Source organism: Podarcis gaigeae (assembly GCF_964106915.1).
Source record: "Podarcis gaigeae genome assembly, chromosome: 10".
In the NCBI taxonomy this organism is placed as follows: Eukaryota; Metazoa; Chordata; class Lepidosauria; order Squamata; family Lacertidae; genus Podarcis; species Podarcis gaigeae.
Genome location: NC_139686.1, coordinates 14,599,488 through 14,617,886, shown reverse-complemented (window position 1 = coordinate 14,617,886; position 18,399 = coordinate 14,599,488). Strand labels below are relative to the sequence as shown.

General features: G+C 39.2%; 1 protein-coding gene across 28 annotated transcripts in view; it reads left to right on the top strand.

Moving 5' to 3' along the window:
• PLEKHA5 (pleckstrin homology domain containing A5) overlaps nucleotides 1–18,399 on the top strand; it is a 166,412-nt gene that overhangs the window by 2,059 nt on the left and 145,954 nt on the right. For all 28 annotated transcript variants that reach the window (XR_014555559.1, XR_014555560.1, XR_014555561.1 and 25 more), the window contains exon 3: nucleotides 4,770–4,827. Coding sequence is in view for 23 of the 28 variants with exons in the window: in XM_083699933.1 (XP_083556059.1) it covers nucleotides 4,770–4,827 (58 nt within the window). In the remaining 5 variants the exon portion in view is untranslated. The remainder of the gene's footprint in view (nucleotides 1–4,769; nucleotides 4,828–18,399) is intronic.

Below are 18,399 nucleotides of genomic sequence, written 5' to 3'. Positions count from 1 at the left end.
GAATTCTTTTTCACCAGAATGCTTTGGCTTCACATTCAAGCCTGGTACTAATCATTTGTTGTTCTTCCTCCACAAAAAACTCCTAATGACCGCAATGACCCACCCTTGAAAGACACTATTTTGTGCTTCAAAATCTCTTAACTCCCTCCCTCCCTTTTCTATGACCACTTGAAAGTAGTGTACAGGTATACTATCCCACACCCTTTAAAGGAAAACTAAAACCAGCTGTGCCCCCTTTCTCCAAGTACCTGCCATTTCAGTCTTTTGTGTTTTCACAGCATCTTTGGAGCTAGTTGTCTCTGACTCTTCACTTCCTACACATTATCCTACTGCCCTACTGTAACTTTCCTTCCAATGAGCCTCATAGTCTGCATTCTCAAAACTAACTGATCTCTCAGTTGTTTCCTGCCACCCCCTCCCCATGGGCCCTTTGTCTCTTCAATGACACTTCCTTAATTCCTAAATATTCTGTTGATAGCCCAGCCTCTAGTCTAGGAAGTAAGGAGTGCACACTTCAGGCTAACTTTGAAGCTGGTCTATAGTATGTCTGCAAAGTACAGATTTTACATGCAGTGTGAAAATGTCTGTCTTCTGCTTTTCTGGCTTGGATGAACATATTAACTCTTGGTGGGAAATGACACACAAGAGGCTCAAATGCCCTTAAGTGAAATGTGTGACACTCCTCAATAATTTTAACTCCAGCAACTCTACTTTCCCTAAGAACTGACTCGTAAACATTGTCTTTGTCCGGCTCACCTCTATTACCGTACTGTCATGCCATCCTAGTTAATTAAATTGCACTGATTCACAATACCAATTAACCCTTAATCTCACCCACCCCTAACTAGGCAGTTTTCTTTGCTATATTTCCGATTGGCCTTCCAGTCCTTCATTATCTTTGTACTCCTACGCAGTATTTATTCTCAAATGTCCAGTTTACTAATTGCCTTATTCACCACCCCCCAAAGTATATCTTATTCACTGACTTGTTAGCCATTGGCTATCCCTTACTGTTATTATCCTCATCTGTCATTCTGCTGTGCAAATTCTCTTTAGTAACCAACCCCATAATCCTTCTCTCTTCTTTGGGAGACTAAACCCATACTAATCTTTTCCCACTTGGCTCCTGGATTTCAGCTTCTGAATTGCTATCCCTGCCCTTGCTCAGCTAACCTCACATCTGTTTTCTTATCAACTTAGTTGTGTTCCTCCAAAATCTAGCTACTACTCTGCTAAGCTGCAGAGAAATCGGCAGCTCTCTTAATGCATCTTCTTCAGTGGCCACATCTCCACCCACTGGACAAGCTTTCTGAACTGCTTTAAGATCTTCAACATAGCCAGATGAAACTTTAGCAAGAAGCTGTTTCTCCCTTGCCTTGCTTCTTGAATCTATTCCCACTCCGTTTGTGCTGCCCTATTCTGTTCTGCAAGTAGATAAAACAAATATAGACATTTATAAACACTTTGTGCAGTATGGCTATAGGGAAAATTTATTTTCCTCAAATAAGGGACAGGTAATTATTCAGTATGATCCTGTGACAGTTGCCTAGCCATTCAGGGTATCTGAATGCATTGTAGGCTAATGGGAGGGAAATCATATTTAGCCAGCAGCACCCAAGTGCAGGTTGAATAAGGAATCTCTCTGCAATGGTGAAATGTTCTCCGCAGTTAAAGTGTTACAAAAGTCTGCTATCAAAAATGAAATAATTGTACGGCTTTCAGTTGTCTTGGCTGATGTATACATGCTCTTCTACCTTTTTCTCTGCCTTTTATATTATAACTGCTATGCTTCTTGAAAGTAGCTCACAGCCAATGGATTCCTCTCCTGGTACTCTCTTACAGTCGCACAGTCTGTATGCTTAAAGCTTCCTCCCTGAGCAGAACACAAAATCACCTGCTCATAGCTTTTCAGCATCATGATCTCTAGAGCTTGGCATCTAATGATGACTGCTTTGTGAAATTCATAGATAGCACTCAAGTGCATTCACCTAGAAACATTCCCTCTCAATCTAGGATAAGAGAGTGGGTGGGGAATGGTGGGACTGAAAAAGTGGGGGCAGGAGCTTGAGGAATAACTGGGGAGGAGAGGAAGGTAGAATTTGTCTCCTTTGCCATTTGTTTCTCTGGAGAAGAGTAGCAGCAGAAAGAGGGATTGGCTGGAAAAGGGATTTAAAGCAAAGCTTCGTCCTTTGCTACCTGCTGGCACAGTACACTGGCTGTTGAGAGGTGGGTATTTAGAAATGCAGTTTTTGTTTTTCATTGGTGTAAATACCTGTTGTAGGGAAAAAAGAAAGAGAGGGCAGCCTGGAGACGTTCAGTTGGTACATCTTGTTTGCATGTTTCTTATTCACACATTACATTGCTCTTTTGTCTTTACTGCATGTGACCTGGGAGAAATTTTGGAGGAGAGGTTCTTGTGTTCTGTTTATCACCCTTCCTAGTCATACATTTGGAGGTCAATGTTGAATGTAGTTGCATTTCACACTCGGCATTCATTAGGTGATGTATGTTCTCCCACTGTGTTTAAGCTTTTTTTCTCTGATCACATTTTCAATACATTCTGTTTCCACCATGCACATTGTTTCTCTGCTTCATCAATTTGCCAGTTATGCCAAAACATGTTAGCAACTTCCATGAAAAGTCAGGTTTTTTTGTTGGCTTAAAAATATTTTAAGGTAATGAACCAAACTTATTTTTTGGCAAATGGAATGCTTCATACTGCTGGCATGGTGAATTCTGAATAGTCTTATGATAATATTTGGATAACTGATCGTACTAATATACCAACCAGACCTGCTGTTCTTTTTCTTACATGGGAATGAATGTGGAAAGCTTTTTTACTCTAGCTTGTGTAATATTCCCTGATACAAGTTTGCTGTAACTACTGCTTGAAATGCCTCATACTGGCATAAAATATTTCTCCAAAAGATTGTATCTCCTATAAACATTTTGGTTACTAGACTGGTGTTGTTCTGTTTCATGCTATGTACTGCAGCTTAAAAAAGACAGGTGTTACGTATCGCAGTAAGCAAAGCCAGATGTATTAAGACAACAAAGGAAAATACAGTACTCTTGGCTAAGTGATTATTTTAGGCAGTGAAGCTTATGATTAAAAAAGCATACTATTTTTTTCTCTGGTTTTGCATTTTTCTAGTGGAAGAAGAGGACAAGCTTTGATTTTGATTCCTCTTCTTAAAAGAGCCTTTAGTGATTGATGCTCCATTGCCGACTAGAGAGAAACACTGTATTTCTCTTCCTCTGCCACTGGATTAGTAGTGAGAATAAATTCTCTATAGTATTGTCTGGTCTATGAACACTTGCAAGCTCAACTTGAAGATATGGCAAGATGATGTAACTATGCTGTCATAACAAATAGCTTCTGTTGTGATTCTTACCCAGCTACCATTTTGGAAGTTCGTGACTTAGAGTGCAATCTTGTTCTTAGAGTGACTTGTGTTCAAATATGTTACAGCTGATAGTTATATGACTACAAGTAGTGTCTAAAGTAATATGTGCATCTAAACTAGTACTGATGTATGTTACTGATGCTAGACAAAACTCCATATGATGGAATATAAGACAAAGTCTAATGTACAAATAGTTACAGGAATATTTGTCTATGAGTTCAATCCAAGCACAACATCTGTTGGGATGGGTGAATTAGGATCAAGTGGATCTTATTCTCAGCCAGACTATGCTGGTGTAAGTCCCTCACCCTAGCCCACCCAAATCTAAGCTGGTTGATCCCAAACCAGTGTATTTTACACAAGGGATGCAGGTGGTGCTGTGGTCTAAACCACTGAGCCTCTTGGGTTTGCTGATCAGAAGGTTGGCGGTTTGAATCGATTTGATGGGGTGAGCTCCCGTTGCTTTGTCCCAGCTTCTGCCAACCTAGCATGTCAGTGCAAGTAGATAAATAGATACCGATGGGAAGGTAAATGGCGTTTCCGTGTGCTCTGGTTTCCATCACAGTGTTCTGCTGCACCAGAAGTGGTTTAGTCATGCTGGCCACATGACCCGGAAAGCTGTCTGTGGACAAACCTCCGGCTCCCTTGGCCTGAAAGCAAGATGAGCACTGAACCCCATAATTGTTTTTGACTGGACTTAACCGCCCAGGGGTCTTTTACTGGACCTTACTTTTACTGTACCTTACACCAGCATAAACCCTGAAAAATTAGCATGCTGGAGGAGTGGTGTGGGTGGAACTAGGTGGGGAGAGGTATAAATTAGATCCTAACTATGTTCAGCTGTGTCATATGACCTGCAAGCCAATGGAATTTATACCAGCAAAACGGTGGTACAGTCATACCTCGGGTTAAAGTAGCTTTGGGTTGAGCGTTTTCGGGTTGTGCTCCGCAGCGACGTGGAAGTAACAGAATGCTCAAAATGACGTCAAGCGCAGACGAAGCAAATTGCGACCCGCGCACACGCACACGCAGGTTGCGCGTGCTTTAGGATGTGAACGGCGCTCCGGAACGGATCCCATTCACATCCAGAGGTATCACTGTATAGATCAAATTCTATTTTAAAGACTTGTTTTCCCTCTGTCATATTAAAGCTGGCTCAGTTAGCAGTGGCCCCACTTCTGAGTTTGGATCTAACATACTTTATGTGGGTGTAAAGCAGAATGGCTTCCCCATACTTATTGGCTGTTTTTTGGAATTTCAACCACTAGTAAGTGTACAGATAAAAGCATAGATTAAAAATGCACTTGGTTACATTCAACTGGTTCTGTCATGTGATCAAATGCTCTTTGTATTGCTTCTTAGACCTACCCACAGGCTGGGAAGAGGCCTATACATTTGAAGGTGCAAGATACTACATAAAGTAAGTAAGATTCTACATTTAAATACATTATGGAATATGCTGCTGAATCTCCGTATGGTCATATGTCCTCTTATGGAATTATATGCTGTGCACATTGAGAGTAGTGAAATGGCTATATGCATATGTGAAAGTATCCTGTAGAATGGGATTTTGGAATGTTAATGGCATAATTGTATGATAAAGATTTCAAGGAGGGTAGACTGGCATTTGTGACATCGTGTCTTTTTATTTTTGCAGTGATCCTCTGAGGTAGAGTAGACTGTGAAATAGCAACTTGTCCGAGTCCACTTATGCATGCATCTCATGTTCGTAATGCTCCATAGCTGTGTGGGAACCTGATTTCACATCAAAACTTAACACTCTCACTCCTACATACCACTTAGATCAATGCTCCACTTTTAAATATATTAACATATATTGCTTACACCAAGCCATGCTTAATTCTATTTTAAACTTTCAATTTGCCAGAGGTTTCATTGTCTTTTGTTGTGATTTATACAGCTGGGGCCCTAGCTTTCAAGGATTTATAATGTTTAAAGTATTTTGAATATTCTAGACGAAAGTTGTACCCCCAAACAAAGTTAGCCTTCAAAAAAAGACAGGATAATTGTGTGGTTACTGTGCGGTCGTGTTATGCTTCAGTAAACTGTGTTGAAAAATATTGGGTTGAACCCAAAAGTGTCTTCTGCTTGCAGAAGATATCCGCTGTTCACAAAAGTGCTGTTTTTAAATATTTCATTGGAAAGATGTACAAGAAAAAAGAAACTTTATCCAAATATGTTCTTACACAAGCAGAAGCATGAGACCCATCATAGACCTTCCTATTATCACAGTTGGAACATGTTTCCCTTCCACTCACAGTTCAGTGTTTAACATCTGCAGCAGCAGAAAGATTTCCTTGCTACCAAAACCGTATTCAAAAGCATTTGGAGTTTTAGGGGGCTTTAAATCTTGTCTGGCTTAATTTGATCAACACTTCGCATTTTACAGCATGCCTCCGAGTGATAAAGTTTTTCCCACGGATCATTATATGTTTTGAGTTGTTCAGTTGGTTTGATGGGTAATATAGCTAGATATTTATGGATGAGGAAATACTTTAAAATCCCTGTCCTTGTCTGTTGCTTGTCTTAGCTCTTTAGTATGCTGCACACGTTCAAGCCACGCCTTGACCAATTTTCTAGAGCCATTTCAATTGACATTTAACCCCAGCTTTGGCATGGAAAATGCTTTGGAATGATGACCTGTGTCAGGAGAGACGCGGGGCCCTGTTAATTTTCCTTAATCTCTCAGTAGCTTTCGATACCACTGGCTATGGTATCCTTCTGGAGTGGCTACCTGAGTTGGGGTGAGCGACAGCACTTTGCTGTGGTTCCAGATCAACTCGGATGATTGTTTCCACAGGCTGATGCTTGGGGAGTGCTGATCAGGTCCAGAGAGCCTTCATTGTGTGTTTCTGCAAGGTTCGGTTTTATCTTGTATGCGATTTAACAACTATATGAAACTGCTTAGTGGAGTCATCTGGAGTCCTGCAGTACATTGTCAGCAAGATAGTCTGAGTGCATGACACCAGTCCTGGCCCGACTTCATTGGCTACCAGTTAGTTTCTGGGCCCAATTCAGAATGCTGGTTTTGAGCTTTAAATGCTTATTTGGCTCAGGACCCCAATAGCTCAAGGACTGCTTCTCTCCATATGAACCAACTTGGACCTTGTGATTGTTATCTGAGGCCCTTCTTCATGTGCCCCTTCTTTGGGATGTCTAGATAGTGGCAGCATGAGAACAGGCCATTTCTGTGGTGGCTCCCTGCTTGTGGAATGTCACTTCCAGAGAAGCTTCCCTGGTGCCATCATTACATAGCTTTCTCTGCTACATTTGCATTTATTTTATTTTATTTTTTTTTGCCAGACCTTTGGCTCTTATTAATCTGTGGCTTTCTTCTGGAATGTTTGATTCCTGCCCCCCCTTTTTTTAAAAAGATTGTATTGTAGATTGTTATTTTTCTTTCATGTCTGTTTAAATTTAAGTTGTTTTGAATTACCTTAGTAAAAAAAGCATGCAATAATTTTTAATAACAACAATAACAATGATAATGCTGCATGTTGCCTTATCTGCCTTTCACCATGGGGAGGGAGACAGGCTTACAATAATAGCAGAGAACAGGTCTTGTGAGGACTCTGGGAAAAGCTTCTGTGTGGTTTTCAGTTTTACCACCTTGGTTGAGAAGAAACATCCATTAAATTTGACTTGAAGCATAAAGACTGTGGCTCAGTGCAGGGCACATGCTTTGCATGCAGAAGGTCCCATGTTCAGTCTTTGGCATCTCCAGGTAGGATTGGGAAGAGACTGCCTATTGACTGACAGGAGTTCGAGGTTTTCAGTGTAGATGGTATTGAACTAGAGTGACCAGTGGTCTGACTTGGTGTAGAACAGCTTCCTATGTTTTTTATTTATTTATTTATGACTGGGAAGATGAGGTAAGAAGCTATAAATGTTCAGCTTTTGTATCAAGTCTTGCGTGGAAGATAGTATTTGCAAAGCCTTGGGGTAAATCATAGCTAGCGTGCATTCATGTAGTCCCACTAATATCGTTAACTTTACAATGATTGAGTGCCACAGAGGCTGCAATTCTAACATTCATATGTTTGAACCATTGAAATCCATGGAGCTTATCTTGAAGTAATGCTTGCAGGATTGGAGTATTGTGCATTAAAAGTCATTTTGTAGTCGAGACTCTCACTTTCTCTTGAGAGTTAGATGTTCCAAACCATATTTGAGTGCTTACTAATTTCTGCCTTCATTGTGACACCAGGAGAGAGGAAGTGATGTTCCTTCAAGGCAGTTTTAAACATGTTTCTAAAGGTCTTCTAATGGTTAAAATGCAGGGTTACATGTTTAAGTACCTGAGTCTGGTTCTCATTGCTATTCTGTCCTTTTCCCTGTATCTTAACAAGTGTGGGCTTGGCAAGAGAATAGTTTTTTCAACAATGCAAATGTAATCTGAGGCTGTAGTCCTGTGCACGCTTACAATTTCCAATGGTGTGACTTGCATATAAGTAAATATGAATAGGATTGTGCTGTAAATTACAGAATGTATCCTATGTTCTCCTATTTATAGTTATGTTATTAACAAACACCCCTGTTTTCCTATATGCACTGTTCTACTTCTGTACAGTTCTGTACAGTTCATATGATGTAAAGCTTTAGCATCGACCATGGTATCCTTCTGGTGTGGCTGTCTAAGGGGTGACTGGCACATCTTTGCAATGGTTCAAGTGGCATGGAGTACCTTCCATCAGCTTGGGCGGGTGGCCCAGTTGTGCCCCTATGGACAGGGATAACTTAACTTCTGTTGTCTATGCTCTAGTACCCTCGAGATTAGATTACCGTAATGTGTTACATGTAGGGCTGCCTCTGAAGACTGTTTGGAAACTTCAGTTGTTGCAAACATCAGTGGTTAGGCTGCTCTCTGCGACAAGGCAGTTTGAGAATATTGCACCAATTCTGGCCTGACTGCACTGACTGTCAGTTACTTTCTGGGCCCAATTCAAAGTGCTGGTTTTGACCTATAAAGCCTTAAACAGCTCAGGTATGCAATGCTCAAATGACTGCCTCTCCCCATATTAATCAACCCCATATGAGGCTCACTTGGTGCCTTTGTTACATATCTTTAGGCACCAGGCAAAAACATTTCTCTATAACCAGGCCTTTAGCTGATTAACCTTCTATGGCCTTTAAATGTATTTGTGGGAGGGAGACTATTGGTTTGTTTTTGTTTTATTATGTATTTTGTGTTCTCATTTTGTATTTTTATGTTGTGAACTGTCCTGTGATCTTTGGATGAAGGGCAGTGTACAAATTTAAATTTTAAAAGTGCTTTTACTGCTGAAAATAATTTTTAAAATCATTTCATCTTACAGCTTTTGTGGCATGTTAAGTACAGGATGTTATCAGAACTGCTAATTGAAAGACGTGTTGCTGATAGTACTTGAACATCAACTTGTTCTGTTGTCATTGAAATAATTATCTAAATATTGTTCCAAAGCTCAGAAAAGCATATGTTCCCCTTCTCTGCAGCACTCTTGGCAAACATGGGAATAGGGTGCTGTATGAATCTGCCTGAAAAATATGCATGTTTTGGAGAGTGCATTGTGTTTGCAATATACTATTGCCATATGAATAGCAAAACTTCACTACTGTGCCACATTAGGCTGACAGTTTATCCACTTTTGTTGGTGACATGTTCTTCATAGGCAGGTGCAGGAATGTTCTAATAGCTGGATTTGAGATAATATCTCTCGACAAGAGCTCCCCTTAATCCTTACTAGTTCAAGATTGATTTTTGCTATGCAGCATGAATAATCAGATTCTTTATTAAATTGTAAGGGCACTTCTATGGTTTATCAAAGATGGAAGTTTACACTGGCATTAACTAATTGGGATCCTTTTCTCTCCAAGCAGCAATCTAACTATGGCCAGATTTTTACTGTTATATAGCAATGATGACAGCTTCTCCTTCTTCCTAAGCTACACTATTCTGGATCTCAGGCCATACTACTTTCCACATATGTTGTCCACTGTGCTGGGACTTAACACTTTCCACGTATATTTTCCATGAGGCATGAATAATTTGGTTAACGTTCCAACTATGAAAGTTGCATAGGTACAGCTTACTATGGGGGCTCATACTACTTAACTATTTTAGATACGAAAAGGGTAAGATTGTGAACCAGGCCTTCCACCCTGCTCAGCAATTTCCTAGACACACAACCACAAAAGCAGACAAGGGTCTTCCAGGGACCCTTCCCATGACATGCCTCCTAACCTGCCCCCTGCAACATATGCAGGGATCCCAGCCTTATACCCCTAGAAGGGACCCTATGCAAAACTATGGCCAAGGGGAAAATACATGTTCACAAACTCACTCGTACTCCATCTTCCCTGACAAAAAAGATTCTTTTGATTTCTGACTTAAATGATCCAATAATTGGCATGTATTCTGTGTGTGGAAAAGCTTCAGAAAAAATACCAATGAACTAAAGCATCAGTCGTCTTAAATCCAGGGAGGCCTTCAAGCCATTTTGGCTTGATGTGAAGTAAACACTTATTAAAAATAGATCATTTGAATCAGAATGCACTCATAGAGCTGAACATAGCTAGTCAAATGTTTATGTATTGAATATTTCAGTGTTGTCCAGCATTTGGGAAGGGGGCATTGCACTGCTGGCAAGTATCTGTGAAAAGGTTATTCACGTGAGCAGTGCCAGAGGAAGGAGATTCCACATGTGTATACTTAGTTGGAAAGGTACTGAAAGGATGATGGAGCACATGGGTAAGAATATTGTTCCCATTTGTGTTCTGTAGGCATTTTCTTATCCATCATGTTTATAGGTGAGCTTGAGAAAGCTCTGTGTGTGTGTGTGTGTGTGTGTGTGTGTGTGTGTGTGGCAGTTTTAATGGGGGGGGGCAGTGGCAGTATTATATAAGAGGGACCCTTTTGCTTGCCACTCTGAGCCTTCCAAAAACTCTACAATTGCCCTCCCTCAAAACGTAGTGATGAGCAATTTGCTGTTAGCCATATAAGTAGTCTAGCTTTCTACAAACTACTGTGTTTTCATCATATCTAAAGCTATGATATTCTTATTGGGGATATAATTAAATATAATAGGCCCTTTCATTCTAAAGTTATTTTTGAGTTTAAATTCATTTATAGGATATGTTTGCTAATAGAACTGTTCACTGCTTTCCTACATGCATTCATTGAATATTTTTTCCCCTCTGGTTGTAATTGTAGCCCATTAGAGGGCTATATGAAAATGTGTGTAAGATTAGGAAACTTGATGACAATATTAAGTATAATTTCAGCATGCTGGTTGAATGTGAATATTTAATGATTTTGCTTTCAGTGTACATAATACGTTATGCTCATCCATGTTTGAAATCAAGCCTTTGAAAATGTTTTTTGGTGATGCATCTAATAAGTTCTTGGTGTGCTTAATGGGTGTGTTGCTGAGAGTGGTATTGTACTTTTATGGCTTTGATTCAGTAAAACATGCTAGATAATTGAGGTTTTGAGAAAATGAACGTCAAGCATGATTTTTTTTTTTTCAGATATTGGATAAGTGTTTCAAATTATATGTCGACATTTTGACTCACTTAAGAGGCTATGATTATTCATTGGGCAATTGTTATCCATATTCTTATCTGTTTTCTTCTTGGAGCTTGGTTCTGTGCTAATTACAAATGGGACTTGAGCTCCAAAACACAGACTGGTAAATAGAGTTCTGTTTGCTTTGGGTAATAAGGTTTTGTCTGAAGGTTGTGATAGCATTTTGTGTTTAATGAGCTTAGTGAAGGATTTCAAATTTTATTGTAACTTGGATTAGAAGAAGAATATAAATACTGCAATTCAATAATATGGGTTAAAAGAAAAATCTCCTGCAAAGCCTTAAAGACCAAAACAATAGTATTGGAGTCTTAAACATTTTTATTTACAAGATGCTTTAAAAAAATCTTGCGCAAACACACATACACATTCCCTGCAAGCAAACAGATGTTAATTGGCAACAGTGAAGGTCAGACAGAACATGAGTGTTAAATTCATGAAAATCTTTGTTTCTAACTTGTCAGTCTTTTAGCAACCATAAATGACAGGGAGTTTGCAAACGTTGGTTTCATTGGCTTACCTCTATAGTTCATAGCCCTTTTTTCCTTGTTATCATTTTACTTTTCACAGACATTGATGTTCTGTATAGAAAACATGTATCTTGAACCAATTGTATTTAGTTGTGTTTTGGGCTTAACAGGGAGTGACCTAAATCTTGGGTGATATGTGTGTAGCATTTTCTCTGTGTGATGAGGGTTTTTGTCCTACAAAACTGTACCAGACAGTGTTCCTACATTAAGCTTTTCTCTTAAGTACATGATTTCCCTGTGGCTACCAGGGACACATGTTGTAGCCAGAAAGGAAGAATTGTGGGGAGTGGCAAGTTGGCAGAATAGTGTTAGGGTATCTACCATTTCCCCCCCTGAGCACCATTTTTGTAGAGGGCACATGAAGATTTTTTTGCTGCTTGTAAATCGGTCTATGGGTGGGAGAGTTGCAGTTACGCTGTGGCTGTGTGACTACAATTGCTATGAAAATAGGCTTTTGGTAAATTTGACAGGTGTTATAATACAAAATCTTCCTAGTCTGACAATACTGCATTTCAAAACATGATCTACACTCACTTACAATAATATTGAAAAGGTTTCATTGAAGTTGTGGTTTTAACTCTTGCATTGACTTCAAACTTAAAATGCTTCATCTATAGCATTGGACATGTGGGCTGAGATCTCAGCTGAGCTTTCAAGTTGCTATATTGTCCCACAATTCCCTGTTGGAGTTCAAGGAAAGTGAACTGTCTGTAATGACTTTTGCATGCCTGGCACCATATAGAGTTTGGAAACATAATTAACCTGTCTCTTGTGGTTGAGTTGCAGCATATGGTGGAGCAGGTGGCACTAGAGCCATAGTGGCATCATAATGATATTTCTTCTGTATTTTAACTTGTATGCTGTTTTGAGTTCTCCTTTTTCAACTTATTACTGCCCTGAACAAATACATAAACAAATTTCCCACCCTGATCACTCTCATAGTGGCATATGTTGTTCCACAAAGGGGAAAGAGGTCAGACATTTTGAGAAATGCTGAAAAGTTGGTTGGCACATCAAAGAAAAAGAAAGATGAAGTAAGTATAAAGGGATTGGGGATGAAGACATAACTTTTGATGGATCCAATAATAGAATAATGAATGGTATAGTTTTTGTAAAATATGCAGGGATTTATGATATGTAAAATGAACCATGGAAAGAAAAGAAGGGAAGTCATTGATATCTTAAGGATGTAAAATGAGTATTTTAAATTGTAAAACAAAAAATTCAGTAAAAAAGACATGGCTTCATCTTACTCCTACCTTGGGGTATAGGATGGCATATAAATAATAATAATAATAGATAATAATATTGAAGGACAGGGTTTATAGTTGGAGATGTTGTGTAAATTGGGATAAAGAGTCAAAGGCCAGGTTGGCTAATGTATATTGGTTTAATATTGGCTTTGCTTAACAGACCCATATTGAGTTTTTCTTTAAGAGGTATTTGGCATTATTAGCTAATGATTTTTTTTTATTGAAAAAGTAACTTCATAAACTGTTTCTTTTGAATTGCTCACTTTAAAAATTCGAACATAAGGTAAATCTAGTTTATTTCGAGCAAGACAGAAGTTGTTGGCAGCTAAATGAGAAGTTAAGAATAATGTTCCCCCAAACATTTTGAAAGGAAGAATCATAAATACACCTTAGTACACCATCTTCCACAATGCATCTAGTTTTGGGGGTGAGAAGAGAAAAGGCATAGGATAATAGTTTGTTTGACCCACATTTACCTATCTTGTTTCTTGCATTCACTGGCAGCTGTCTGCACTTGTGAAATAAGTTGCTAATTACCGTAATACATGGTGGCACCTTTTATTTTCCCAAGGTAGATACATCCTTAGGATGCTTTAATTATGAGCGCTTCTTATCAAGTTCTGTTTCTTTGCTAAGTGCAGCATATAAATCTATGAGATTGCTATCCTAGATAAGGGTCTTCAACCGCTGTAGTAATACAGTATAAAAGTTCATTTACTTGGCTACTTCAGGATACACTTGGTCTCTTTCAAAAGTCCATATTATATCTGTACCTAAATACTGAATGTGTGAAATCCTTTCTTGGATTTCCCTAAGAACTTGTTTATTTTAATCTGGGATACCTTACTTGTGGATATTGTTAATGTGTAAGAGAAAATGAAGGGGTAGAAACTTTCAGCAAAAATGCACATCCTGCCTACTTTCTGAGAAACTAGAGACTAACAAGTCATAGTACTAAAACAATATTTTAAATTAAAACAAACCTGTTAAGTCCATTCGTAAGAAACATTTAAAAATCCTCTTCAGTAATAAATCCAATAGTGAAGCCTAAATCCAACAGTGAAGCGAAGACAGAAAAAGAATAAGCTAAAGACCCTTTTGAAAAGCCATGTATTTACTACTTGTCTGAAATCATACGGTGGCAGGGTCTGACATGCCTCCCTTGGCAAAGCATTTGAGAGAGTGGGTTCCACCACAGAGAATGCTCTGGTTGTCATCAGCTGTGTCTCATGAGGTCAAGACATCTAGAAGAGGGTCTGAGATGATGGTTCGAACATGGGCGGGGTGGGGGTGGGGAGTATGAAAGAAGACTGTTCTTAAATTGCCCAGGTCCCAGGATTAACCAACCTGCAGTATTCCTGTTTTTTGTTAATTAAGCCATGCCTTGTTCTGCCCCCCTCAAATCATTCACACATATAGAACAGTGATTCAGCCTTTCAGTTGCCTTTCTAGGATAGTTAGAAATGAGACAATGAGTTGATATAAAATAATAATAATAATAATTATTTTTATTTATTTATTATTTATTATTTATACCCCGCTCATCTGGCTGGGTTTCCCCAGCCACTCTGGGCAGCTCCCAATTGAATTTTAAAAACACAACACAGCATTAAACATTAAAAAATTCCCTAAACAGGGCTGTCTTCAGATATTTTTAAAAAGTAGAAAATAAAAATTATAATTATATATAATTATATAAAGTATTATTATTAGTAAGTCATCAATGTATTGGCAACTGCATAGTTCTAATCTCTGCATGAACTCCCCCAGTGGCTTCATGTTGATATTAAGTAGTATGGGGATCAAGATCGAAACTTGCAGTATTCTTTAGGCCAGTTTCAAATGGGAAGAGGAGCAGCTTGCTTTGCTTTGCTATTTTATTTTATTTTATTTTATTTTACTGCCAAGATCACAGTAAAATACAAGAACATATAAATACAAAATGAGAACACAAAATACATAATAAAACAAAAACAAACCGGTAATCCCCCACCCACAAACACAATTAAAGGCTATAGAATGTTAATCAGCCAAAGGCTTGGTTATAGAGAAACATTTTTGCCTGGTGCCTAAAGATATGTAATGAAGGTGCCTGGTGAGCCTCCTTGGGGAGAGCATTCCACAAACGGGAGCCACTGCAGAAAAGGCCTGTTCTGATGCTGTCACCTTCAGGCCTCTCAAGAAGGGCCTCAGATTATGAATGCAGGGTCAAGGTTGGTTCATATGGGGAGAAGTGACCCTTAAGGCATTGTGGTCCTGAGCTGTTTAAGGCTTTACTGGTCAAAATCAGCATTGGGCCTGGAAACTAATTGGCAGCCAGGCCTCCACCTATCCCTGTTCAGATAGGGCTCAGCTGGGCCACCGGCCAAAGGTGATGAAAGGCACTCGGTGCCACTGAGCCTCAGGCAAGGGATTCAGACGTAACCCCATCAAGAGCAGGCATCTGCCCATTTATCTGGTATAGGGAACCACCCACTAACAGTACCTCAGTCTTATCTAGATTGACCTTTAGTTTGTTGGCTTTCGTTCAGTCCATTATCCAGGCAAGACAGCAGTCCGGCACCTCCACTGCCACACCTGCAAAAGTAAAGGAGAAGCAGAGCTGTGTGTCATCAGTATATTGCTGACAACGTACCAGTACTCTAAAACTAGCATTACCTTTTGGGTCTCATTTTTCAGATATGAGTCAAACCACTTCAGCATTGTGCTCCAATTCCTGCCTTTTCAAGATGGCCCTTCACTACACAACTGTTTTGAGGACCAAAAATTAATAGTTCTTCACAGCCATAGAAAGCTCTGCTGGACAGCACTGGCGAAGAAGTAGGACTTCTTTGCCACCATTGCTACATTTGCACTCTAAATGAAAGAACGTACCAGTACTTGAGTATTATCTGTGAAGAAGTCTCAGACTGCCTTACCTTAGAGTTTGGATGGCTGTAGTTGCCCTTGCTTCCCTCAATTTTAGATCATACTGTGGAAATATTTTGCATGGAGAATATGCTAAATCATTTTCTTTGACCTTTCTGGTGTGTGTAAAAAGTAATACAGTATTGGGTGTAATCATCCATAATATGAAAACTAAACTCTACTCTATATAGCCAATTAAATTAATTTAAAGCTGCTTAATGTTATGAGACTGAAATTAAATTGGATTAATTGGGAAGATGCTTAAGGCACTAAAGCCAATTAATAATCTCACTTAATTTTTAAATTGCTCCATAGTTTTTCCAAGGCTGATGTTTCATTCCCAGCCTTAGTTTTAATTGTTTATTGAGTTTCCAGAAGAAGCAGATGAGTTAAGCAGTGCTTCTGTTCAGAAGCTATCACTGGGAAGTGGTTTATTTCATACTATTTGAGTTTTGGTATCTAATGCTTAAGTGAGAAGAAAATGCTGTGATCAGAAATAAACAAGGCTTGATGTTGTGAGTGCTGCAAGGAATTTACAGCCTATAACAACAACTGTGGGACAAACTAGGATTGTTGTTGTTTTTACAGACACCTGCATATCAGAAATTAATTAAAAGGTGAACAAGCAAGCACAGGAACGTTTTCATGGAAAGAAGAAAACAAGACAATATGTTTGATTTTAAAGGCTCATAAAACTTCCCTACTATCTGTTACTGTGATGGAATTTACTTGTGTTCTGTTTATGGCTTGCTGAATTTGATCAAAGACTAGATACAGTATACAGTGAGGTAGTCATTTTTCTGTATACATCAGCAGTATGCTGGTTATTCTAGCTCTCCTTGTTCATCAAATTAGCTGTGTTATCATCAAACCTGAGGCAGTATATTGTGGAATAGACAGGCTGAGCTGTCATATCAGGTGTGTTCCTGCGTGGGAGGATACCAGTGGAATTCTGATTTGTGAGTTTTTGTTTGAAACAGCTAAATCCCCACAATCTGAACTGCTATGATTCGTGCTTGGATGCTACCCAGCATCCAAGGAATGACTATTTAAATATAATTACTTGTGTGCAGCCATCCCGGAATGTGATTATCTCTCCTGTTTCTTCTTTACGTTTGTATTTGATTTCCTGGATTTCCCTCTATTTTGTTCCACCGCAGAACAATTGGGAATATAGGTTTTGGGGAGGGTTGCAGATTTTAAGATCAAGCACTGCACTGGTCCACTTTAAGAAGTAGTTTGGTTCCAGAAAACAAAATCTTAGTATGCTCAATTTTACAGGGGATGTCCTTAATTGAGCAATCAAAAAGTTGTGCTAGAACAGTAAATATGTATGGTGTTGTTTTATGAGCACTGTTAAACATTGTTTTGGCAATCAGATGTTTTTATTGCAGGAAAAACCATGGATAAATTGTCCTTTTAAATATTTTGGGACAAGCCATCCAGAATTTACAAATGTTAGTATCGTAGCAGTGTATTCTAAGTCACTGTTTCACAATATGGAGTGGACTCTTCCTTGAAGGACACAAGAGACTATAATAATGAGGAATGAAGGATTTTACTTATCTATTATTTATCAGATTTGTATACTGCTTGTCATCTGATATTCACAGGGTGGTCAGCAGTTGTGTATTCTGTAGTTTTGCTGAGGTTGAGTCATTAGTTGAGCCAGCAGTCTTTTCAGTTGATCAGCAGTGCACGGGGGAGGATTTCCCTTTCTGATTTCCCTTCTGCTGTTTCCATCACTGTGTGGCTCCCTTTCTTGCCCCTCAGACTCCAAGTTAACACATCAAATACAGATAGGTCAGTGGGGGCCCAGTGAAAGCCAACCGCTTTTGATGGGGATTTGTGGTGATGTTGAGAGGAGGGAAGTACAGCGGTACCTCAGTTTACAAACTTAGTCCATTCTGGAAGTCCATTCTTAAACCAAAACCATTCTTAAACCGAGGCGCACTTTCCCCAATGAGGCCTCCCTTCCACCTGTGCCCTTCCACCGTTCGTATTCCCTTCTTAGACCGATGTAAAGGTCACAAACCGGGACACTGCTTCCGGTTTTGTGGAGTTCATAAAAAGAATGGTTTGTAAACAGGGCTGTTCTTAAACCGAGGTACCACTGTTCTTGGAAAAACCAATGGCAGCTTTTGCACTCCCTGTGTTAATTTGAAAAATGTAGTGTGCATTCAGAAGGAAAACAAAAGTAAGGAGCTCCATTGAATCTGGAACAACAATCAAGAATACAAATCTTCTGCTTTTTTGTTAATTCACTTAATTAGTTAGGGCTAAACTTTACTGTTTGTCACATGGTGTGCAAGTTTTAAAATAAATAAATGGCTGACAGAGTGGTGAAGCTGTATTAGGATGGTGGTATGAGGGGCTTTAAGCTTTTCCCTCCCCACTACTGTCCCAAATAGAATGGGATGTAACTGGGATTGTGGAGTAGGCAAAGGATTAAAGCCACCTACCTTCTCCTTATGCCACAGTCCTAGTGGCTTTCACACACACCTGGCATCGGCTATGTGTGTGTGTTTTTTAAAAAAAATCTCCCATGCTGACTAACCACATAACCAATATTATGTCTTGTTTGGTCCTTGGTTTGCTGTTAACAGTATTGTTGATTTATATTTGGGTTTCCTAGGGAGGAAGGTGAATTGCATGAGTATTGAATGTTGATGAGTTTTCAGACTTAAACCTATTATGTTAATAAGTGACCTTTTGCATCT